Here is a 25,895-nt window from a genome sequence, read left to right as displayed (position 1 = left end):
GCAACGGGTGTTAGGGGGCTTATTCCTTCACCCACTTTTCCAAGATTTTGGATCTTGTTCCCCCACGACTCTCTTGGGTCCGTAAGGAAATGTGCTGACCTGTCCTAGGCACCTCGCTCCAGGAGAGAGCTCATAGCTCTCATCGAAAATCCTCCCACTGGATGAGTATTCCCCATGGACATCTCCATTCGAGACCTATCAATTAGCCATTTCTCACTCCATCTAATAAATGCTCTATTGATACTCTCTGATGCTAGATATGCGGACAGCGTTGGCAACGGGTGTTATGGGGCTTATTCCTTCACCCACTTACTTCCCTGGTCCTTCTCGCTTGAACAGAGAGCAACAATACCCAAAGTCCAAAGGTGCAAACAATTCGATGTTTATTGGGGTGAACTTCCAGCAAGCATGACTCCAGGTTCTTTTCTTAGTGTCCCTATTCCCAGCTCTAACACCACAGAGCCTTACCTGTGTCCGGGTTCCCATTCCTACCCTTAGCTAAACATGATTCCAATTTCTCGAACCCCATTCCCTGTTCCAATTTCCCACCCACTTCCTGATTGACTGCAGACTGTATAGTAAAACTTGAGTTCTGCTTAGCTATGTCTTAACCAATCATTTTCCTGAACTTTAACTAACCAATCCGAACATATTGTAACATGATTATGTAACTAATTATATCCCACCACCTAAATTAGTTTACACCCAGCAAAATTAATTCTACAGCAGACAGAAACAATCACAGAACCAGACAGAGATTATACAGACAAACAACAGCGAAGTGGGAACTATAATGACAAAACAATACAGAAGTGAGGATTTCACATCCCAGCTATTGATAAGTGAGTTCTCGCCAGACAGGATGCTATCAAACTACGTTTCCTTTTACATCTTCTAGGCACTTCCCTTTCTCTGGGGGCATTATCAGGACAGGATTGTATCCTAACAGCCCAATAGCACCTTATTTCAATGTGACAAATTTGGAATGTGAGGAGCTTATGGCTGCCTCTGCTGCTTAGCCAAAGGCCTTAGCCTAAGCACAGGGCCTCAGACTGTCACAGGAAGAGAAGGCCCTTAGACCGGCAGACAGTGATTTTGATTCTTTCTTTCTTTTATACCTCTATCACTAGCCAAGTGATAAGAATACACCTAAATTCTTCGAGTATAGGCCTTTACAGACAGGCCTGAATATCTATATCCTAACAATGGGGTTTGTTGCAGGGATTGGTTCCTGGGTTGAAAATGTCAGCCTGGAGATCCTCAGCTTTCATCAGTCGCACATTTCATTCCCATCCAGGGGAGATGAGGGACCTATTGTTCCATAGAACTGCAGGTTGTAGCAAGCCTGACACCACAACAAAACCACAAAGTCTATGGAATGGAAGAGGGCAACAGCAGCTGCTCTCCAAGTGCCCACATCTTTCGAGCAGCCTGCAGCCCTGTCTATGAAGCTGCCACCTGATAACCAGTCCTACCATACAGGTTAATACCAAGCAGGTTGCATTTTAAGGCTGCTTGATGGTAATGGCCAGGGACTTTGTTTTACCTGGATTAATAACCAGACTAATGTGCACTGTTTCGTGCCCAGCCAGATCAGCTCTCAGATGCAGCGATTCACATTACTACACCTTCAGTTGTCACTGAAGTTGATGGAATAACAGCCCTTTGTATGCTTGTAACTGGTACATAGGATGGGATGCACATTAGAAGTGGAAGAGAGAGGAAGGCGTTGGCGGGGGGTGGAGGGTGAGTTAAAAAGGAAAGGGAGAGATGGACCTAAATGAACACAGAGAGAGAAGATGGGACAAAGCCTACTAAAACAGGGACTTCCTGCCTCTTCAGTTCTGGGGAGCACTTTCCAAAAGAGAAGAGAAATCCTCTTCCTGACCCCAAACCAGTACTGACTGGTTGAGGAAACATTTCCTTCAGGGGAGTCCAGCTGGGTCAGTCCTGAAACCAGAGCACTTTGAGAAACACTGAGGGCAGAGGAGCCACATTTTGGTGAAGAGAACATCTTGTGGACACCTCCCTGCCTGGCTCCACTCCTCTTTGTGGGGGTTTAACTCTATCAGATATCAGCTCTCTCGTAAACGGCTGATGGAAGCTCGATGTGACGGGTTGGATCACAGATACCCCCTGGGGGCTGCCAACTGATGTGCCAAGACTACTTCTTCTCCTGCTTTCCTGCCCTGTCAGCTTAGGACTTCAGTGCCCTGCCTGGTATGAGCCAGACCCCCTAGTCTGCTGAAAACCCAGACGCAGGTCTGAACCACGTTCCCTAACAGCTGTAGGCTTAACTGAAAACAGATTACAGAAGTGTGCCTGTCCCTGACACACAGATGCCCAACTCCCAATGGGGTCCAAACCCTAAATAAAACAATTTAACCTTGTCATAAATATAAAGGGAAGGGTAAACCCCTTTAAAATCCCTCCTGGCAAGAGAAAAAATCCTCTCACCTGTAAAGGGTTAAGAAGTTAAAGGTAACCTCCCTGGCACCTGACCACAATGACCCATGAGGAGACAAGGTACTTTCAAAAGCTGGGAGGAGGGAGAAAAACAAAGGGTCTATGTCTGTCTGTATGCTGCTTTTGAAAGGGACAGAACAGGAATGGAGTCTTAGAACTTTTAGTAAGTAATCTAGCTAGGTATGTGTTAGATTATGATTTCTTTAAATGGCTGAGAAAAGAACTGTGCTGAATAGAATGACTATTCTTGTTTGTGTGTCTTTTTTGTTACTTAAGGTTTTGCCTAGAGGAATTCTCTATGTTTTGAATCTAATTACTCTGTAAGGTACCTACCATCCTGATTATACAGAGGTGATTCCTTTACTTCTATTAAAAGTCTTCTTGTAAGAAAACTGAATGTTTTTTTCATTGTTCTCAGATCCAAGGGTTTGGGTCCGTGGTCACCTATGCAAACTGGTGAGGATTTTTACCAAACCTTCCCCAGGAAGTGGGGTGCAAGGGCTGGGAGGATTTTGGGGGGAAAGACATGTCCAAACTACATTTCCCAGTAAACCCAGTTAAAGTTTGGTGTTGGCAGTGGCAGTGGCAGTCCAGCAATCACTCACACCCCCTCTAGTTACTTTCCTTTGTTCCAGTTTCTTTCAGGTGTCTTTAGGGGTGGAGAGGCTCTCTCTTTAGCCAGCTGAAGACCAAATGGAGGGGTTTCCCAGGGGTTTAAATAGACTTTCTCTTGTGGGCGGAGACCCGCTCCTCTCTCCTATGCAAAGTCCAGGTATAAAATGGAGTTTTGAAGTCCCCTGGGCAAGTCACATGTCCACACATGACTGAGTTCCTTACCAGCCAAGCCACATTCCTGGGAAAGCTCAGATATGGATTGGCGTCTCCAAGTTCATTGTTGGCTTAAGGGCTTCTTGAATGGGCACTTACTGAGAAGAATCTTTTCTCAGGAAGCTGATCAACTGCTTTACTAAAACCTACTTAGAATCAGACAAGTGTACAGCCAGTATTTATAACTTTGAATACAAAAATGATATCTGTATTGTGATAGGGTGGGGACAGATGACCACAGGAGAGCTATCCTATTGGGATCCGGGAAGTGGGTGGGCAAAGCCTAAGAGGGGGATCCAGAGGACTCAGACACCAAATAAATCTGGAGGGCAACTAATGAAATAACAGGGACAGGAGTGTGGTCAAAGGGTCAAACAAAGGGAATCAGATGGGGACACTGAGCGGAGAACCCTGGACAGTGCCCACTGCTCCTCAAAGGCATCAAGGGAGTCAGTGGACGCCACCCAGAGGATCTCTGCCCGGATACGTGAACGGACCGAGGATTGGAAATAGGCCCCACAATCACAGGAGACTCCATCGGCCAACCTCCTCACTCTGGTTTTATAGATGGCAATTTTAGCTAGGACTAGGAGGTTGACCAGGAGATCCTGTGACTTTGTGGGGCCATGGATAGGGAGTGCATAAATAAGAAGGTGAGGGGGAAAGTGCAACCAAAAATGTAATAAAATATTGGTGAGGAGCTGGAATAGGGGCTGCAGCCTGGCACACTCCAGATATATGTGTGCCAGGGTTTCCCTCACACTGCAAAAGGGGCAGGTGTCTGGGAGAGGGGTGAACTGCACAAAATACACGCCCGTGCTCACAGCTCCGTGAAGGAGCCACCAACTTATATCCCCGGAGGGCCTCGGGACCAAGGTGGAATATAGGCTGGCCCACCGGGGCTCCTCATCCTCCAAATGTGGCAGGAGGTCCCGCCATTTTGTATCGGGGCGGGACACGAGGGCGAGGGCGTGAAGGGTGTGGAGAACGAACGTGTATAGATATTTCCTTGGCACGGTCTGGAAACAAACTGGCTGCAGCTCATGCAGCCGGCTCATGGTGAAGGGGTGGGGGGTTCGGTTGGGTCCACGGGGCAGGGGCCCAATGAAAAGGTCCGGCAGGCCTGGGGTGGAAGATGGGCGGGGCGTTCCCTCGTGCAGGACCCGGTCAAGATAAACCCAAGCAGCGGGCAGCAAAGCGGCCTTCACCTCCTGAAGTACACCCCAGAGAGAACGAGGCCTTGACAGCCCCATGCGCTGAGCAAGCATCAGGGGATCCAGCCAGTCTCCCCAGTCATAGTCCATGAGGTCTCCGACTCTTGTGACTTCTGCCAGGGCCAACCTCTGGCACACCGAGGGGGACTCCGCCACCTGCACGGGGAGTTGGGGGTTGTGTAGCAGCGGTTCCGCGAGGAGACCTGCCCCCTCCGTGGCCGCCACGGACCTGGTCATTGAAAACAGTTTCCAGGTCCGGAGGAGGTCCTGGTAGGAGACCGGCAGCCCGGAGAGGTCTCGCAGAAGACCTCTCAGATCTACAGGAGAGGTATCAAATGGAGAGGTATGGGTCCCCGATTAAGCAGGTCCCTTTTCCCTGGCTAAGGTCTTATTGGGATCCAGGAAGAGGGTGGGCGAAGCTCGCCCACTGCTAAAGGATCACCCCCCAGACTAAGGGGGGGATCCACAGGACCTGGGAAGCCAAATAATTACGGGGGACAACTAATGAAGAACAGGGATGGGAGTGCGGTCAAAGGATCAAACGAAGGGAACCGGATGGGGACACCATCGGCCAACCTCCTCACCCTGGTTTTATAGATGGCCACTTTAGCCAGGGCCAGGAGGAGGTTGACCAGGAGGTCCCGTGACTTAGTGGGGCCACGGACAGGGAGTGCATAGATAAGAAGGTGAGGAGAAAAGTGCAACCAAAACCTTAACAAAATTTTTGTGAATACCGGAATAGGGGCTGCAACCTGGCGCACTGCAGATAGACGTGCGCCAGGGTTTCCCTCATGCCACAAAAGGGGCAGGTGTCCGGGATTGGGGTGAACCGCGTCAAGTACACGCCCGTGCTCACGGCCCCATGAAGGAACCGCCGACTGATATCCCCGGCGGGCCTCAGGACTAAGGTGGAGTAGAGGCTGGCACACCAGGGCTCTTCACCCTCTAGAGGTGGCAGGAGGTCCCGCCACTTTGTGTCAGGGCGGGACGTGAGGGTGAGGACATGAAGGGTGTGGAGCACGAGCGTGTAGAGATGTTGTTTTGGTGCGGTCTCGAACTGGACCGGCTGCAGCTTGCGCAGCCGGCTCACAGTGAAGGGGCGGGGGGGTCGGTCGGGTCCACGGGGCAGGGGACCGATGAAAAGGTCCGGAGGGCCTGGGGTGGAGGGTTGGTGGGACGCGCCCTCGCACAAGGCTCGGCTAACATAAGCCTGAGCAGCGGGGGTTAAGGCGGCCTTCACCTCCTGAAGTACGCGCCGGGGGGAGCGGGGGCTGGAAAGCCCCATGCGCCGAGCGAGCGTCAGGGGATCCAGCCAGTCCCTCCGGTCGTAGTCCAGGAGGTCTCCGACCCTCGTGACTTCCGCCAGAACCAACCTCTGGCGCACCGAGCAGGAATCCGCCACCTGCACACGGAGCTGGGGGTTGTGTAGCAGGGGCTCCGTGAGGAGATCTGCTCCCACCGTGGCCGCCACGGACCTGGTTGTTAGAAACAGTTTCCAGGTCCGGAGGAGGTCCTGGTAGAAGACCGGCAGCCCGGAGAGGTCTCGCGGAAAACCCCTCGGAGAAAGATAAAAGAGCTGCTGGTCGTATCGGAGCCGTTGGAAGCGGCGCAGGAAGGCGTGCGCCAGTATGCTCCACGCTGAACTACGTGCACTATAAAAGAGCCTCTGCAGGGCCTGGAGGCGGAAAACGTGGACCTGAGTGTACAGACACTTCAGGCCCTGCCCTCCTTCCTTCAGGGGTAAATGAAGAACTCCAACAGGGGCCCAGTGCATTCCTGACCAAAAGAAATCTAGAATCAATCTCCAGAGGTAGGTCAGGAAACCCGGGGCCGGGGCCAGGGTGTTGAGCCGGTACCAGAGCGTAGACAGGACTAGTTGGTTAAGCACCAGTGCTCTCCCTCGGAGGGAGAGACATCGGAGTAGCCTCGTCCATTTCTGGATCCGCTCTATCACCCCACCCTCTAGATTTTGCCAGTTCTCCAGAGGGGAAGGGTGCGTGGCGGAAAGGTAAACGCCGAGATAGAGCAGTGGACCCGCACTCCACCGGAAGGTCTGAAGCGTGGGTGGGAGGGAGCTTACCTGCCGCCAGTCCCCCACCGCCAAGCCAGAGCTCTTGACCCAGTTGACTCGGGCGGAGGAGGCTGCCGAATAGATGGCCTGGCATGCCTCCACTCACGCCAAGTCGCCCGGGTCCTGGACCACGAGGAGTACGTCATCGGCGTACGCCGACAGGACCAGACGCAGCTCCGGCTCCCGCAGCACCAACCCTGTCATCCTCCTGCGGAGGAGACAGAGGAAAGGCTCGATCGCCAGAGCGTACAACTGGACCGAGAGGGGGCACCCCTGCCTCACTCCTCGCCTGAAGCTGATCGGTTCAGTCAGGGTCCAGTTGAGCCTAACCAAACACTCCGCGGAGGCATACAGCACCCGGAGAAAACTAACAAACTGAGATCCGAATCCAAACGCCTGCAGAGTGCTCAGGAGGTACCCATGGTCTACTCTATCGAAGGCCTTCTCCTGATCAAGAGACAGAAGGGCAAATGACAGACCATCTCTCCGCCCGAGTTCCAAGAGGTCTTGGACCAGAAATAGGTTGTCAAAAATGCTGCGACCCGGGACAGTATAGGTCTGGTCTGGGTGAATCACGTCCACCATCACGGACCAGCTGAGCAGCGGGGACAGCAGAGCAGCTCACAGCAGGAGTTTGCCTGGGACTGGTAAGTATCCGAGTGTGTGTTTGTTTGCTTGCTGAGGAAGTATCCGAGCGTGTGTTTGCTGGGGTGGGCAGTGTGAGAGCCTGAGTGAGTGTCTGATTGGCTGCTAGCCTGCAGGGGGCGGGCAGTAGGGTGTCTGTTTGTTTGCGACAGGGAAGCCTGGCTGTTTAAAAATAGCCAGAGCTTCGCGAACCAGCTGAGCAGCGGCGAACTAGCTGAGCAGCGGGGACAGCAGAGCAGCTCACAGCAGGAGTTTGCCTGGGAGTTCATCTGGAGTGAGCCCAGTGAGGCTTACTTCTTGCAAACTGCTCTGAGGAAGCTCGTAGTTGGAAGGTGATATAGAAGGGGGGGGGGGTTCAGCTGTTGTGACCTGCACTGGATGTGCCATGTTTGTCTTCTTCCACAGGACAGAAGCAACTTTGTCTGTACAAAGTGCAAGCTGGTCTCCATATTGGAAGAGAAGATTGAAGGTCTGAAGCAACAGATAACAACCCTGCGTTGCATACGAGAAACTGAGGATTTTCTGGACAAAACTCAGGATAGGCTTCTAGGGGCACAAAGCTCTACAGATACAGAGCAGGTTGCACAGAGGAGCCAAGAGGCCAGTGAAGAAGCTTGGCAACATGTGACCTCCAGAAGAGGTAAGCGGAATGTCCGGGTTCCAGTAACACAGACACAGGTAACTAACCGCTTTCATGTTCCCTCCACAGGTATCGTTGCGGAGAGTGGACCAGATGATACGTCTGGGGCGAGAAAGCAGAAGGAGACTCCGCTGGTTGGAAGGCATGAGATGCGCTGTCCTGAGGTTGGGGGTTCCACGACCACCACTACCAAGAGGAGAAGGCGGGTGGTGGTGGTCGGGGACTCTCTCCTCCGGGGGACTGAGTCATCTATCTGCCGCCCTGACCGGGAAAACCGAGAAGTCTGCTGCTTGCCAGGGGCTAAGATTCGCGATGTGAAGGAGAGACTGCCTAGACTCATCAAGCCCTCGGATCGCTACCCCTTCCTGCTTCTCCACGTGGGCACCAATGATACTGCCAAGAATGACCTTGAGCGGATCAATGCGGACTATGTGGCTCTAGGAAGAAGGATAAAGGAGTTGGAGGCACAAGTGGTGTTCTCGTCCATCCTCCCCGTGGAAGGAAAAGGCCTAGGTAGGGAGCGTCGAATCGTGGAAGTCAACGAATGGCTACGCAGGTGGTGTCGGAGAGAAGGCTTTGGTTTCTTTAACCATGGGATGGTGTTCCATGAAGGAGGAGTGCTGGGCAGAGACAGGCTCCATCTTACGAAGAGAGGGAAGAGCATCTTTGCCAGCAGGCTGGCTAACCTAGTGAGGAGGGCTTTAAACTAGATTCACCGGGGGAAGGAGACCAAAGCCCTGAGGTAAGTGGGAAAGCGGGATACCGGAAGGAAGCACAGGCAGGAATGTCTCTGAGGGGAGGGCTCCTGCCTCATACTGGGAATGAAGGGCGATCAACAGGTTATCTCAAGTGCTTATATACAAATGCACAAAGCCTTGGAAACAAGCAGGGAGAACTGGAGGTCCTGGTGATGTCAAGGAACTATGACGTGATCGGAATAACAGAGACTTGGTGGGATAACTCACATGACTGGAGTACTGTCATGGATGGTTACAAACTGTTCAGGAAGGACAGGCAGGGCAGAAAAGGTGGGGGAGTAGCACTGTATGTAAGGGAGCAGTATGACTGCTCAGAGCTCCGGTACGAAACTGCAGAAAAACCTGAGTGTCTCTGGATTAAGTTTAGAAGTGTGTGCAACAAGAGTGATGTAGTGGTGGGAGTCTGCTATAGACCACCGGACCAGGGGGATGAGGTAGATGAGGCTTTCTTCCGGCAGCTCACGGAAGCTACTAGATCGCATGCCCTGATTCTCATGGGTGACTTTAATTTTCCTGATATCTGCTGGGAGAGCAATACAGCGGTGCATAGACAATCCAGGAAGTTTTTGGAAAGCGTAGGGCACAATTTCCTGGCGCAAGTGCTAGAGGAGCCAACTAGGGGGGGAGCTTTTCTTGACCTGCTGCTCACAAACCGGGTAGAATTAGTGAGGGAAGCAAAAGTGGATGGGAATCTGGGAGGCAGTGACCATGAGTTGGTTGAGTTCAGGATCTTGACGCAGGGAAGAAAGGTAAGCAGCAGGATACGGACCCTGGACTTCAGGAAAGCAGACTTCGACTCCCCCAGGGAACGGATGGCCAGGATCCCCTGGGGGACTAACTTGAAGGGGAAAGGAGTCCAGGAGAGCTGGCTGTATTTCAAGGAATCCCTGTTGAGGTTACAGGGACAAACCATCCCGATGAGTCGAAAGAATAGTAAATATGGCAGGCGACCAGCTTGGCTTAATGGTGAAATCCTAGCGGATCTTAAACATAAAAAAGAAGCTTACAAGAAGTGGAAGGTTGGACATATGACCAGGGAAGAGTATAAAAATATTGCTCGGGCATGTAGGAATGATATCAGGAGGGCCAAATCGCACCTGGAGCTGCAGCTAGCCAGAGATGTCAAGAGTAACAAGAAGGGTTTCTTCAGGTATGTAGGCAACAAGAAGAAAGCCAAGGAATGTGTGGGCCCCTTACTGAATGAGGGAGGCAACCTAGTGACAGAGGATGTGGAAAAAGCTAATGTACTCAATGCTTTTTTTGCCTCTGTTTTCACTAACAAGGTCAGCTCCCAGACTGCTGCGCTGGGCATCACAAAATGGGGAAGAGATGGCCAGCCCTCTGTGGAGATAGAGGTGGTTAGGGACTATTTAGAAAAGCTGGACGTGCACAAGTCCATGGGGCCGGACGAGTTGCATCCGAGAATGCTGAAGGAATTGGCGGCTGTGATTGCAGAGTCATTGGCCATTATCTTTGAAAACTCGTGGCGAACCGGGGAAGTCCCGGATGACTGGAAAAAGGCGAATGTAGTGCCAATCTTTAAAAAAGGGAAGAAGGAGGATCCTGGGAACTACAGGCCAGTCAGCCTCACTTCAGTCCCTGGAAAAATCATGGAGCAGGTCCTCAAAGAATCAATCCTGAAGCACTTGCATGAGAGGAAAGTGATCAGGAACAGCCAGCATGGATTCACCAAGGGAAGGTCATGCCTGACTAATCTAATTGCCTTTTATGATGAGATTACTGGTTCTGTGGATGAAGGGAAAGCAGTGGATGTATTGTTTCTTGACTTTAGCAAAGCTTTTGACACGGTCTCCCACAGTATTCTTGTCAGCAAGTTAAGGAAGTATGGGCTGGATGAATGCACTACAAGGTGGGTAGAAAGCTGGCTAGATTGTCGGGCTCAACGGGTAGTGATCAATGGCTCCATATCTAGTTGGCAGCCGGTATCAAGTGGAGTACCCCAAGGGTCGGTCCTGGGGCCGGTTTTGTTCAATATCTTCCTAAATGATCTGGAGGATGGTGTGGATTGCACTCTCAGCAAATTTGCGGATGATACTAAACTGGGAGGAGTGGTAGATACGCTGGAGGGGAGGGATAGGATACAGAAAGACCTAGACAAATTGGAGGATTGGGCCAAAAGAAATCTGATGAGGTTCAATAAGGTTAAGTGCAGGGGGGTAGAGGGGGATGGCAGGGAAAAAATTGCCACTCCTAATCGGTCGCGGCTAGAAAGTGCAAAGACTGCTTCCTGGGGGGAATCTGCGAAAGGCGGAAAGGAAATAACCCCAGGGGCGGCATTAGCATTGCATGAGGAGGGGACTTGGGCAGGGACAGGGGTGGGGGCAGGGGCAGGGGTAAGGCTCTGGGGTTCAGGAGGCAAGCAGCTAAATGAAAGTGCCTCCTGAGCAGAGTCAAGGGTTAAGGGGTAAGGGAGGGGGCTCCCAATAATGCCAGGCGCTGGCTCCATGGTGGTCTTAGCGGCCATGGCATCAGGTGGTGGACCACCTTCTGCAGGGTGCTCACCCGGGAAGGCAATTAGGGGGAGGGAGCATGGGGAAAGGGAGGCTGGGGTAAGGTTGCCCAGCTCGAGGCCAGCCGGCAGCATATCATCCCCTCCCTGGGTGACCGGGGTCAAATCTAGGGCCTCAATCTCCGCATACACAGGGGAGAGGCCAGCTCCTGCCACCCCGGGGGCCTCTCCTCTACGGCCCGCCTCAAGGGTCGCCTCGGGGTCCGCGGGGGGTTCGGGTGGTATCCAGGCAGAAGGGGCGTCCTCAGAAGTCTCGGAGGGGAGGCTCTCCTGTGGAGGGGGGATTCTGCCCTCCAATGCCAGTCCGTCTTCCCCTCCCGACACCAGCGGATGGATCTCACTCGTGGCCATGGCGGGAGGCTCGATAGCAGTGCCTCCTTTCCTGGTCTTCCGGGGGGCTTCCGCGTCGGATGGATGCAGCGGAGCTCGAGTCTTCCGCTTGCCTCGCTTCCCCTGGACTAGGGTCCAGCCCTCCATAGCGTCATCTGGGGGCTGGTTAGCAGGGGTCGTGTCGGGGGGCAGGGGCGATGGTTCAGGGGTTCGGGGGGGTAGCGGTGAGGCACGCATGAGGAGCGGGGGTTTCTCTTTGGGGCGGGTCCTCTCCTATACCTGGTAATATCCTTGCCACACCCTCCTCCATAGGCTCTGCTGGCTTGGTACTAGCAAGGGTGGAAGTCCCTTGCTCGCCCGGGCATTGTAGGGAAGGTATCTCTTGGGCCCGGACAGGAGCAGCGATGGGTCGAGTAGGAGGGGGGTTGGTTTCAGGTGCCGGGCAGCCAGGCGCGTCGGCCGCGATGGGGCCGATGTCCTGCCGGGTCTCGGCGGTTTCGGGTGTCCCTGTCCCCCGAGCCAAAGGGCAGTCTCTGCGGACATGCCCCGCTGAGCGGCAGAGGTAGCACCGGGCCTCTCCGGTAGAGTAAAAACCTGATAGCGGGCTCCCTGGTAGGGGACTAGGAAAGACCCCTCAAGCGCCTCTTCGTCACGCGCCTCTGCCGGCGGTAGAAGCTGCACTTGCCGGCGGAACGAAAAAATGTGACGGAGGGTGGGGTCCTTGCAGCCCAATGGGAGAGGGCTGATGACAGAGACAAGTCTCCCCAGGGTGGAAAGAGCGGGTAACAGGGCAGCATTGGGTAAGAACGGAAGTGAGGACGAGGCGAACGCCCGAGTCTTCTAGCGGCTCTAGGGGGACAAACACCCCCCCCACCGCCAGGCCCCTCTCTACCGCCTCCTGGGCGGCAGCCTCTGAAGCTAAGAAAAAAACGACCTTCCCATACATCTTGGAGGCCGCCACAATAGCCGTGGGTCCTACCACCTTTGCCAACGCCTGCACGTATGTCTCCACGTGGGGCGAGGCGGGCACCAGGAGGCAACGGACGCCGTGCCTCCTGGTCAAGGCGGGGAAAGGGCCCCGGCCGCTGGTGATGGTGGCGTAGCCGGGGGTTGAGATGACGAGGCGGCAGGCAGGGGTGAGCCCATCACCGCCCGGGCATACGTCCTGGGTGCCGGGGGAGGGACAATCGCAGAGCTGGTGGAGGGAAACGCAGGGAGGGACGCCACGGCTGATGACGAGGCCACAGCGGTGGGGGCAGCCCCTGCCATGGAGGGCTTAGTGGTTTTAGCGGGGCCCTTTCCTTTCATCCCGCCCTGGCCCTTCCGGCCAGCTGAGGGGGGTTCCTAGAATCTGGGGGGGCGGTGGGCGCAGCAGCAGCAGTGATCGCCCCGGTGCCTCCTCCTGCCGGTGCCCCAGCGTGGGGGGTGGCAAGTATCTTAACAATAGTGGTGGGGGGGACTTTGGGGGTCGGGCAGGAGGGGTGGTGGGGGAGGGACAGCTAATTTTGTTGAAGCGGCCTCGCCCCTCTCCTTCCCCGCCATTGTGAGCAGGGAGAGATGGGGAGACACCGGAAGGAGGAGGGGGGAGGGGGAAAGCAAAGTAACCGCTCCTCCCCGCTGGTTGCAGGCGGGGGCGGGGGGGGGGATGCCGAAGAAGTTGGACTGGGGGGGGAATCGGGGTCCAGTAATAGGGGCTGTGGGATAGACACAAAGACACAGGATTAAAGTGAAATCCAACAAAGGTATGACTAATGGTTCCAGAAGTTTCCTTTTTAGGTATCACATTGTCTCAAGGAGGTCGATCACCTGCACAGCAAAAGGTGGATGCAATTTGGAAATTACCTATGCCCACTACTATAGCTTCTTAACTGTAACAATGTAAGGTATAAAATCATATGTCAGGTTTGTATAGACTAGGATTACATGTAACATTGAAAGATAACCAAAAGTCTTATGTAGACTGGAGAAAAAAAATCTTTTCCTTACTGAAGAAATCTGGGGCGGGGGTGGGGGAATGTAAAATATATACCCCAACAGAAACTCACTCTTTACGAGTCAGTGATGGAATTCCATACGGATCATGGGAAAACAGAACCAGAAACCTCCGTTTTTTCAGGTACATGAGGCTTTCGCCAATGGATCACTGATCTTTAATTCTCATCTGTGACTATCATCATACCCTGTAGCATCTTTTATTAAAATATCTTCAAAATACCTTCCAGGGGAAAGTCACTATGAACGTATCCCCCAGGAATGGGTTACCAAGGGAGGTGGTGGAATTTCCTTCCTTAGAGTTTTTTAAGGCCTGGCTTCACAGAGCCCTGGCTGGGATGATTTAGTTGGGGATTGGTCCTCCTTTGAGCAGGGGGTTGGACGAGATGATCTCCTGAGGTCCCTTCCAACCCGAATCTTCTATGAGTCTATGAACTGTCACAACACCAGCAACAGCCAGGCACAATATGAGAGAAGGGTATAAAGATGTTCAGACTTAAGAGGAAATACAGAACATAAGTCCACCTCAAATTCAAGAAGCACCCTATGATTACAGTCACGTACCACAATGCAGAGGGGTAATTACTTCAACAATTGAAAGAGTCCCAAAAGAAGGAACTAAGCCCTAGTAATAATGCAAAATAATGGTGTGTGGGTAAAATTAATTTACATATAATCTTTTAGGCATAAATTTTCAGTTATATATAAGATTTGATTATCAATTGATTGTTGATATTCACTTTAACCATTGCTATATGTTGTCATAGGTATGTGACAGGGCACTTTGTATCTAATCATCATTTGATAATAAGATAACTCACACCCAGTGTAGCCAATCAGTTTAGTTTAGAATTCATTTATTGTCTGGTACTTAATTAATCAACACGTTATATTCGGTGTACTCACTATATGCTAATCAAAATTGATTTATGGAATTCTAGAAGTATAAGATTAAGTAAGACAGAAGAATGAGTACTATTTAATGGAACTAGGTGAGAAATCAGACAAGCTGAAACACAAGGAAACTGTAGGCTAAAACCAGCAAGACCTAGCTTAACTATTTTAGGCCTTGGATACAAGAAATGGCCCAGGAGTGACCTCATGCCCTAAAATTCTGGTGACACTGCAAAAGCAAATTCAGAAAAGCTTAGAATTAAACACAAGATTGCTGCAACGCTGTCCGTAACACGTGCCTTAACCGCAAAGCGAAGGTGGCGCATCACCTTACGCCACCTGTGGAATCCGGGGTCCCTCATGACTCCAGGGGCCGACCAATAAGAAAGAGAGGGACAATGGCAGCATGTACAGGCATAGAAGTAGGTCTAGTCAAAATCACTGTATAAAAAGGGGTGCCCAAGAATAGCAAATTCAGCTCCCTTTGGGATACTCCAGCAGAAACCCGTACTGACAATCACTCCACGCAAGGGCCAAGAGACTTTGAGAGGGCCGACACACTGTAACACCACCTAGGAGGATGTGAGTGTGTCTATAGTTACAGTTAGTCCACGGTACATGTACGTGTTTGGAATTATATATGCTGTTGCGTTCATGATTGGATTGGTATCTTTAATAAAATTACTAAAAGATAAATGCTCTTGTAATTGTCTGTGTTGTTTGCTTGTGGTTTACTGTATTCCTATGGGCTCTGGATCTAAAACAAACTGAGATGACGCCACTGAATGCATCTGATGAAGTGAGCTGTAGCTCAGGAAAGCTTATGCTCAAATAAATTGGTTAGTCTCTAAGGTGCCACAAGTCCTCCTTTTCTTTTTGCGAATACAGACTAACACGGCTGCTACTCTGAAACCTGAGATGACTCTGTTGAACTTAAGACTGTAGCCGCCAGAGCTGAACCCAGGGAAGTGTGATTAACTTTAAATAGAATAAAAGGAAACAAATCTAAGACTTGAACACATTACTTAGGATTCGAATGAGCAATCTCTCACCCTGACTGATGATACAAGTGGGCTCACACATTCCTGAAGCACAGGGTGCATCTGCCTTACAGCCTGGTTCCCCTTCCCCATTCAAAATCCTTTGTTTTCCAGACATTCTTTCAGTGTCGAGCTGTGGGGGAGTGAAGACAAGTGAGGATGTCACTCCGCATCTTTTATAGTTTCTTCCAGCCTGCTGGAAAGTCTGTGCATGTAACATGGGAGGTCCACTCCCATTGGCCAAACTTTCTCCATTGTATCCATGCTCCCTCTGAGGAGGCTTCCTTATTCAGATTCCTGTGTTAGTGGATTCTTCCCTGGATAGATGTAAATTACAGAAATTAACACTGTCTGGCTACTCTATTGATACGCCATATGTCTGCTTTGGAGTGTTCCCAGCCTCATGTCACACATAGCAAGATTTCATAATGTCACATACGTTGATAGCAAGGAGCTATTAATATTTAGCAGATCAAGACTTTTAGAATGATATCTCCCAAGGCATACTTAGTACAAAACTTATAATTCCATTGCCATGAGAAATATGACGAAATAACTGGCTCTGTGGATGGGGGAAAGCACTGGACGTGTTATTCCTTGACTTTAGCAAAGCTTTTGATAGGGTGTGCCTGCAGAAAGTGCTCAGGTCACCCTTCAGTTATCTATCTCTCGGTCTCTCTGTCTACTACTACTCATGCCGGCTGGGCATTTACAGGGTGTCAGGCCCTATGCAGATCTAGGCATTATCCCTAGTTTTCTTAGTAATCAACTATAATTTTAAATATACACAAATGCACAGACTAGCCAATTCCTCTCTCACTCAGCACAGAGCCCAAGAGTTCTCATCTCCCTTTGGGAAGGTCCCTTAATTATTGTTTACTCCAATAACAGGATAAAGAACACAGAAGAACAGACATGGAAAAAGAAATATTGGCTAGCATGCCTCTGGTGTCCAGCCTGTTTCCATTCAGACGCTGCTTCTCCCCTAGAGGCTGAGTGAACCCTGCAGGGATTACACAGAACTATATTATAAACAGTGCACACCTCTTTGTCAGCTCTCAGCGTGGGATTCTCCTGCAGATGCTGGGGTGAGAAATTTGTGGGACACGACTACCTGAGGGGAATTCCCAGGGCAGACACTTCCTTCTGAGGATTCACAGGTACCCATCTCCTGCTGAGGAGCTCACCTCTCTGACAAACCCAGTAGAACTTGGGTGGGATGGGATAGAGATTAGGTCTGTCATCCTTTTCTGCTCTGCACAGCCATTAAACATCCCAGGTCTCTGGACGTAAGTGGTGAATTTGCTCCAGTTTCCCTGGTAAATTATCCCTCTTTGCTGCACCCTCCACCCCAAGCTGATGACCTCCAGCCCCAATGTGTCTGTATTTCAGTGACACTGTGGATCCTTCAGCATGAAAGGTGACAGTAGATGTCTGATACAAGGCCAAATTTGGAGGCCATGGCCCATAGTTTGCTAAGACCCCACCGAGGCAAAAGTCTCCTTGCAGGTAGAACTGAGAAAAGACCTCAGGAGCGAGAAGTGTGTTAACACACAGACAGTGTGACCTCCTCCTCTTGCATTTCAGGGCTTGGCTGTTAATGAGTGACAGGGAGGGGAGCTGTTACCTGACTTTAATTTGCTGGAAAGCATGGAGGTGATAGCACTCCTCACTGGAACAATTAAACAATTTTTTCAACATGGGCAAGACATGTTTTCTCAGAGATTTATTAATGAAGTCAGCTGAACTGTTGTGCCTGAAACTTTCAAACTTGAAGCAGAAACCCAGTATGGGAATTTTTTAGTCCAAACAGTGACAGTTTGGCAAACTTATAAGCAACTGAAAATAAGGTCTTCAAATTGAACATGCCAGGCTGCCCTAACTAAAAGTCGTGCCACCATCACCACCTACAATGGCCAATCCAGAAAAAAATAAGAACATACGAATAGCCATACTTGGTCAGACCAAAGGTCCATCGAGCCCAGTCTCCTCTCTTCTGACAGTGGCCAGTGCCAGGTGCCCCAGAGGGAATGAACAGAACAGAGAATCATTAAGTGATCCATCCCCTTTGCTCATTCCCAGCCTCTTGCAAACAGCGGCTAGGGTCACCTTCCTGCACATCCTGGCTAATTGCCATTGATGGACCTATCCTCCATGAATTTATCTAGTTCTTTTTTGAACCCTGTTATGGTCTTGGCCTTCACAACATCCTCTGGCAAGGAGTTCCACAGACTGTGTGTTGTGGGAAGAAATACTTCCTTTGATTTGTTTTAAGCCTGCTGCCTATTAATTTCATTTAGTCACCCCTAGCTCTTGTGTTATGAGAAGGAGTAAATGGCACTTCCTTATCGACTTTCTCTACACCAGTCATGATTTTACAGCCCTCAGGTATGTCCTCCCTTAGTCATGTCTTTTCCAAGCTGAAAAGTCCCAATCTTATTAATCTCTCATCACACAGAAGTGCTTCCATACCCCTATTCATTTTTGTTACCATTTCCTGAACCTTTTCCAATTTCAATATATCATTTTTTTGAGATGGGGTGACCACATCTGCACACAGGATTCAAGATGTGGGCACATCATGGGTTTATACAGAGGCAATATGATATTTTCTGTCTTATTATCTGTCCCTTTCTTAATGATTCCCAACATTCTGTTTGCTTTTTTGACTGCAGCTGCACATGGAGTGGATGGTTTCAGAGAATGACTTCAAGATCTCATTCTTGAGTGGTAATTTAGCCCCATCATTTTATATGTGTAGTTGGGATTATGCTTTCCAATGTGCATTACTTTGCATTTATCAACATGAAATTTCATCTGGCGTTTGGTTGCCCAGTCACCCAGTTTTGAGAAATCTTTTCATAGCTCTTCACAGCTATCTTTAGAAATTTTGAAGCATCTGCAAATTTTGCCATCTCACTGTTTCCCCCTTTTTACAGATCATTTATGAATATATTGAATAGGATTGGGCCCAGAACAGACCCCTGGGGAACATCAGTATTTACCTCGCTCCATTCTGAAAACTGACCATTTATACTATCCTTTGTTTCCGATCTTTTAGCCAGTTACCAATGCATGAGAGGACCTTCCCTCTTATCCCATGACAGCTTAATTTGCTTTAGCGCACTTGGTGAAGGACCTTGTCAAAGGCTTTCTGAGAATCTATGTACCCTACACCCACCAGATCCCATTTACCCACATGCTCGTTGATCTCCTCAAAGAATTCTAGTAGACTGGTGAGGCATCATTTTCCTTTACACACGTTGACTCTTCCCCAACAAATAATGTCTTTCTACGTGTCTGACAGTCTTGTTCTGTACTATAGTTTCAACCGGTTTGCCTGGTACTGAAGACAGGCTTACCATCCTGTAATTGCCGGCGTCACCTATAGAGCCATTTTTAAAAATTGGCATCACATTAGCTGTCCTCCAGCCATGTGGTACAGAAGCTGATTTAAATGATCGGTTACAGGCTACAGTTAACAGTTCTTCAGTTTCACATTTGAGTTCCTTCAGCAGTCTTGGGTGAATCCTATCTTGTCCTGGTGACTTCTTACTTTTTAAATTTATAAATTTGTTCCAAAACTTCCTCCAATGACACCTAAATCTGGGACAGTTCCTCAGATTTGTCACCTAAAAAGAATGGCTCAGGTTTGGGAATATCCTCACATCCTCAGCCATGAAGACCAATGCAAGGTATTCATTTTATTTTAATAACCTGTTTAATCTAGCTGAGCATTTCACAGTCACGATCACCATCCTGGTGTGGTGGTCTGTAATATATCCCTACCACTATATTCTTATGATTAGACATGGAATTACTATCCACAGAGATTCAATGCTTCAGTTTGATTCAGTTAAGATTTGTATTTGATTCTACATTTTCTTTCACCTATAGTGCCACTTCCCCACCAGCACGTCCTGTTCTGTCCTTCCGATATATTTTGTACCCTGGTATTACTGTGTCCCATTGATTATCCTCATTCCACCAAGTTTCTGTGGTGCCTCTGATATCAATATCCTCATTCAATATGAGGCACTCTAGTTCACCCATTTAATTATTTAGAATTTTAGCATTGGTATAGAAGCACTTTAAAATCTGGAGTCCTTTTAGCTGTCTGCCATTACATGATGTAGTTGAACGGGACACTTTTTCATTTCATTGTTTCTCATCAGATCCTACCTGTATTTTATCATTTTCCATCATCTCGTCCTCACTAGGACTTAGAGAATCTCCTTTAATAGAGCCTCCCCTTCGGGATGTCTCTGTCCGAACCATGTGTTCCTCTGCACCTGTCGGCTTCCCCCAACCCTTAGTTTCAAAACTGCTCTATGACCTTCTTAATGTAAAGTGCCAGCAATCTGGTTCCATTTTGGTTCAGGTGGAGCCCCTGCTTCCTCTATAGACTCCCCTTTTCCCCAAAGTTTCCCCATTTGTGAATCCCATTCAGCTAAACACTTCAATCTAATATGTCAGTGCCAATGAGTTCCACAGGTTAAATATGGATTCTGTTAAGAATTTTCTTTTCTCACTGTTATATGTTCAGACTTTCAATGTAATTGAATGTTTCCTTGTTCGTGTTATGAGACACAGTAAACTTTATTGCCTGATCTAGTTTCTTAATTGATAGATTCACAGTGTTCAAGCTCAGAAGGTTTCAGAGTAGCAGCCGTGTCAGTCTGTATCCATAAAAAGAAAAGGAGGACTTGTGGCACCTTAGAGACTAACACATTTATTAGAGCACAAGCTTTCGTGAGCTACAGCTCACTTCACTGGATGCATCAGAAGGGACCATTAAATCAACCAATCTGTCCTCTTGCATAACACACGCTATTAAATTTTACCCAGTTTCCCCAGTATTCATCTCCATGACTTGTGTTTGACTAAGTCCTGCTCCTCACTAGATTACATTGTAGAATCACAAAGCCATAGGATAAGAAGGGCCTTCAAGGTTCATCTAGTCTAACCGCCTGCCTGATGCAAGATTTATTATGACTAAACCATTCCCGACAGATGACTGTCCCTTCTCCTTTAGAAAACCTCCAGTGAAGGAACTTCCACAACCTCCCTAGGCATCTGTTCAATTGTTCTCCTATTCTTACAGTTAGAATTTTTTTCCAGATATTTCATCTAAATCTGCGATGCTGTAGTTTGAACCTATTGCCTCTTCTCCTGCCCTCTGTGGCAAAATAGGACAACTTTCCTCCAGCTTTTTATGGCAGCCTTCCAACTATTTGAAGACTGCTATCATGATCCCCGCTTAATCTCATCTTTTTGAAAGTAAACATGCCTGGTTCCTTCTGCCTTTGCTCATATGGCTTGTATTTCCTCCCGTTGATCATCTTTGTCATTCACCTCTGGATCCTCTCCAGGTAATCTACATCCTTTCTATACAGAGTGCCAAAATTGGACTCACCACTCTAACTAAGGCCTAACCAGTGCTGAATAGAGCGGTACTATATCCTACTGTGACTTGCATTTTATGCCTCCGCTAATACAATCTAACATTGCATTTGCCTTTTTTTGAAGCATCAGAAAGAATCCAAACCTCTGAGAGTTGTAGTTATGTCAACCTAACCCCTGTGTAGACACTATGAGGTCTTCCCACAACCTAGCTAGCACTTCTCAGGGAAGTGGATTACATACACTGATGGGAGAACCCCAGCTGTCAGTGTTAGTATCTACACCGAATCACTACGGAAATGCCACTGTAGCTTTCTAAGGGTAGAGAATCCCACTGTAGCTTTCTAAGGGTAGGGATTACAGAGCCCGTTATTACTATTTAAGATGAATAAATGAAGTTCTTTAAGTTTTTCTCTGTCCAGCATTTTCTCCTTCCTCCAATAATTTTGTGGCTCTTTTCTGCAACTCTTCAATTTTTCAACATCCCTTTTGAAATATGGACTCTGTGGTTCGACGAGTGAATTTCTCCATGTGCAGAGATAAAATCATTCCCCTGCTCAAACTCACGACTCCCTTGTTTATGCATATGAGGATCGCATCAGACCTTTTGGCTGCATCATCGCACTGGGAGCTCACAATGAGTTGGTTGCCCACAGGGACCCCTAAATCCTTTTCAGGGTCCCCACATTCCTTAATACAGTGCCCTAGTCTGTGGGTCAGGTCTGCATTCCCTGTTCAGAGACGATCACTTTGCATATGACTGTATTAAAACATTTTCTTTGCATGGGCCCAGATCAACTAAACACACCAGATCAATCAGTATGCCTGCCCTGGCCTCCTTATTGTAACCATTCTGCCAATCTTTGGGTCGTACACAAATTTTATCTGCAGTGGTTTTCTATTTGCTTCCAGATCATTGATGAAAATATTGAATAGGATCAGGCATAGGACTGATCCCTGAAGAACCCCACTAAAACATCAAAATTTGCTGACAATAGCCCATTGACAACTGCTTTCTGGGATCTGTCAGTTAGGCAGTTTTAAGTCCATTTTACATGTGCTCGATTGATATTCTACAGTGTTCTTTTTTTTTATTAGGATGTTTTCCCCTACTAAATCAAATGCCTCAGAGAAATCAAAGTCTATTGCATCCACATTATTCCTTTGATCAACCATATATATGTTCTCCCATTAAAGGATGAAATTATACTGCTTCTTTCCAAATGCAGAACAATTTTTTTTTAACACATCTCCTTTTTCTGAAAGATTAACATCGCTGCCTTCGCTTGGCTACTGAACCGGGGTTTGTCCAAAGTTCTGTATTTTCTTGACTATGGAATTGTGACTTTTTGAATATCTAATGAACTCTTCTGAAAGAACTCCCAATTTTCATTCCCGTTTTTCTGTCTATTTTTTTCCTCCCAATCAGTTTTGCTTTGGGGAATTAACCCATTTGAAGCAATAAGGCTCTCCTCTATCATATGCCCCCTTCTTTATCTCTTCTCTAAACTAAGCAGTCACAGACTTTTCAATCTGTCTGCATATGGCAACCCTTTTAGAGAGACTGGGTAACCAAAACTGAGTTCATAGAGCAGGTTATTCTTCATCCCATTCCTTAGGCATCCAAACATTGTCTTTGTTTTGGCCACTGCTATGCACAAGCAGGTGTTTCCATGGAGCTGCTATCAATGACTCCCAGGTCTTTTCCCTGAGGTATGTTCCAGTGGGAATATTTTCACTTGGCACATATCTTGGCAATGGTTTGTTTTTTCCCCACTGTCAGATTTTGAGCAATCAGGTGAATGCAGAACTCCCTAGAGCATGGACTTGTTAGCCTGGCTTTCATTGCATTAAGGAATGATGATGGATAACCAGTATCCACATTCATGTTTACTCCTGGTGCCTATTAAGTTTTCTCAGACCATGAAATGTAGGAATTATTGATGCAAGAAGCCCCATAAACTATGGAATTGGCATTAGTAGAGTCAGTTGTTCATAATTCATTTATCTGAATGATGAAAATATAATTTTTCAGGTTGTGAAAAGCGACCAATCTGCCTCACCCATGAGAACAGCCTCCAATAGCATATGTTGTATCTCATATTAACATTGTCTCTCCATCCAGGAATTTGTACTACTACCATCACCATAGAGCCTGGGCACATACAGGAAGCCAGGGGAACATATGTACATGCAGGAGACACCGTTCTGCCTCAGAGTAGAACACCTTCTCCTCTACTCCATGTCAGGTTCCAACACAACTGACTTCACCAACCCCTCCACCTTCATCCTGCTGGGTGTTCCTGGCCTGGAGGCAGCCCATGCCTGGATCTCCATCCCCTTCTGCGCCATGTATGTCATAGCCGTCTTGGGGAACTTCACCATCCTGTTCATTGTGAAGACAGAGTCGAGTCTCCATGGGCCCATGTACTATTTTCTTTTCATGCTGGCCATCACTGACCTGGTCATATCTACGACCATCATGCCCAAAATGCTGGCAATATACTGGTTCAATTCCAGGGAGATCAATTTCAGTACCTGCCTCACCCAGCTGTACTTTCTTCACTGTTTCTCAGTGATGGAGTCTGGGATCTTCGTGGCCATGGCTTTTGATCGCTACGTTGCCATCTGCCATCCCCTGAGACATTCCACCATCCTGACAAACTCTGTGGTGGCCAAGATTGGCCTGGCCATGATGCTGCGGGGTGGCATGCTTGCATTGCCCTTTCCCTTCCTAGTGAGGCAGTGGCCATATTGCAAAACCAACATCATCCCCCAGCCGTACTGCGCCCACATGGCTGTGGTGAACCTGGCCTGTGCCGACACCCGTGCCAGTAGTTATTATGGTCTCTTTGTGGTATTCTGTGTGATTGGTCTGGATGTGAGTTTTATTTCCCTGTCCTATACCCAGATCCTCAGAGTCATCTTCAGCCTCCCCACAAAGGATGCCCGGCTCAAGACTTTTGAGACCTGTATCTCCCACCTCTGTGCCATCTTAGTCTTTTACATCCCAAATCTCTTCTTCTCCCTCATGTACAGATTTGCCCAGAATGTGCCCCTGCATTTCCATGTTCTCATTGTCAATGTGTACCTCTTGATGCCCCTCATGCTAAACCCCATCATCTACGGGGTGAGGACCAAACAGATCCGGGACAGGCTGCTCCGGCCCTGTACTCATTAAGGAACCTAAATTTTTCTCCTGGTGCTCTGGCTCTCAGACCGAGCTCCATGCAGAGCTGGCTGGTGATATGGTGATGGACCCCCTTCCCTGAAACACTTACATGGTAGTCAGAGTGATATTATATCTTTTCCTGGAATTGCTGTGCTGTGTCAGTGTGACAAACTGGGGAATCGGTCTATGTACAAGTTACGCCCTAACCCCCTATTACTTCAAGGCTCTGCTCCCTGACCCACCTATCTCCCCAGCAGACCTGATCGGTTAGGGGTTCTCAGACCACGCCTCCTGAATGGGGCCGAGAAGTTCAGGAATATTTTTTGTGTGCATGTGCATCCTTATGTGCATCCATGTGTGTGTGTGTGTGAGTCTTTGTGTATGTGTGCACGTGGGTCCATGTGTTTGTCTGTCGAGATCTGTGTACCCATGTGTATGTGCACTTGCATCTGTGTGTGTGTGTGGTCTTGTGTATGTGTGTGCATGTGCATCCGTCTGTGTGTGTGTGCGTGCGTGCACTCATGTAGTTCCGTGTGTGTTTGCATGTGCGTCCGTGTGTTTGCACTCTCAGAATATCCCACAGCCCAGAGGTTTAGCACCCACACCTGGAATTTGGGAAACCCACTTTCAAATCCCTGGTCCACTGAAAGTTTATTTGTGCAAAATGGAACAGCTCCAGCCACAGAGACTGAGAGCTCCACCCAGAAAGCCATTTGCCTGCTGTTCAGGGCACACGTGTGACGTGGGAGACCTGTGTTTCTGTCCCTGCTCCGAATCAAGTAGAGCAGAGATTTTGGATCTTGTTCCCCCACGACTCTCTTGGGTCCCTAAGGAAATGTGCTGACCTGTCCTAGGCACCTCGCTCCAGGAGAGGGCTCATAGTGGACAGTCCCATGGGAAATAGGCACCTATCTCTAGCTCATCATCCAGGCTCCTAGAAGCCCAAATCAGTGGAAGTTAGGTGCCTTAGAACCCATGTGAACCACTAGAAAATCCTCCCATTGGATGAGTATTCCCCATGGACATCTCCATTCGAGACCTATCAATTAGCCAGTTCTCACTCCATCTAATAAATACTCTATTGATACTCTCTGCTGCTAGACATGCGGACAGCGTTGGCAACGGGTGTTAGGGGGCTTATTCCTTCACCCACTTACTTCCCTGGTCCTTCTCGCATGAACAGAGAGCAACAATACCCAAAGTCCAAAGGTGCAAACAATTCAATGTTTATTGGGGTGAACTTCCAGCAAGCATGATTCCAGTTTCCTTCCTTAGTGTCCCCCTTCCCAGCTCTGACACCACAGAGCCTTACCTGTGTCTCTGTTCCCATTCCTACCCTTAGCTAAACATGATTCCAATTCCCCCAACCCCATTGTCTGTTCCCATTTCCCACCCACTTCCTGATTGACTGCAGACTATATAGTAAAACTTGAATTCAGCTTAGCTATACCTTAACCAATCATTTTCCTGAAAATTTCACAAACCAATCCAAACATATTGTAACATGGTTATGTAACCAATTATATCCCATCACCTTAATTAGTTTACTCCCAGCAAAAGGAATTATACAGCAGACAGAAACAATCACAGAACCAGACAAAGATTATACAGACAAACAATAGCAAAGTGGGAACTATAATGAAAAACAATACAGAAGTGAGAATTTCACATCCCAGCTATTGATAAGTGAGTTCTTGCCAGACAGGATGCTATCAAGCTAAGATTCCTTTTACATCTTCTAGGCACTTCCCTTTCTCTGGAGGCACTATCAGGACAGGATTATATCCTAACAGCCCAATAGCACCTTATTTCAATGTGACAAATTTGGAATGTGGGGATGTGACCGTTCACTTCCCAGCTTATGGCTGCCTCTGCTGCTTAGCCAAAGATCTTAACCTAAGCACAGGGCCTC

General features: G+C 48.7%; 1 protein-coding gene across 1 annotated transcript; it reads left to right on the top strand.

Moving 5' to 3' along the window:
* Positions 1–23,002: 23,002 nt before the first annotated feature.
* Positions 23,003–23,992, top strand: LOC311514583 (olfactory receptor 52R1-like; the record flags this gene model as incomplete). Its single annotated transcript, XM_084617150.1, has 1 exon — positions 23,003–23,992. The coding sequence occupies one exon, from the start codon at positions 23,003–23,005 to the stop codon at positions 23,990–23,992; it is 990 nt and encodes a 329-aa protein (XP_084473276.1).
* Between the last annotated feature and the right edge of the window lie 1,903 nt (positions 23,993–25,895).

This window comes from Lepidochelys olivacea, assembly GCF_965140295.1.
Source record: "Lepidochelys olivacea isolate rLepOli2 genome assembly, chromosome: 1".
NCBI classification, from domain to species: Eukaryota; Metazoa; Chordata; order Testudines; family Cheloniidae; genus Lepidochelys; species Lepidochelys olivacea.
This window is presented reverse-complemented; position numbering and strand designations above follow the sequence as displayed.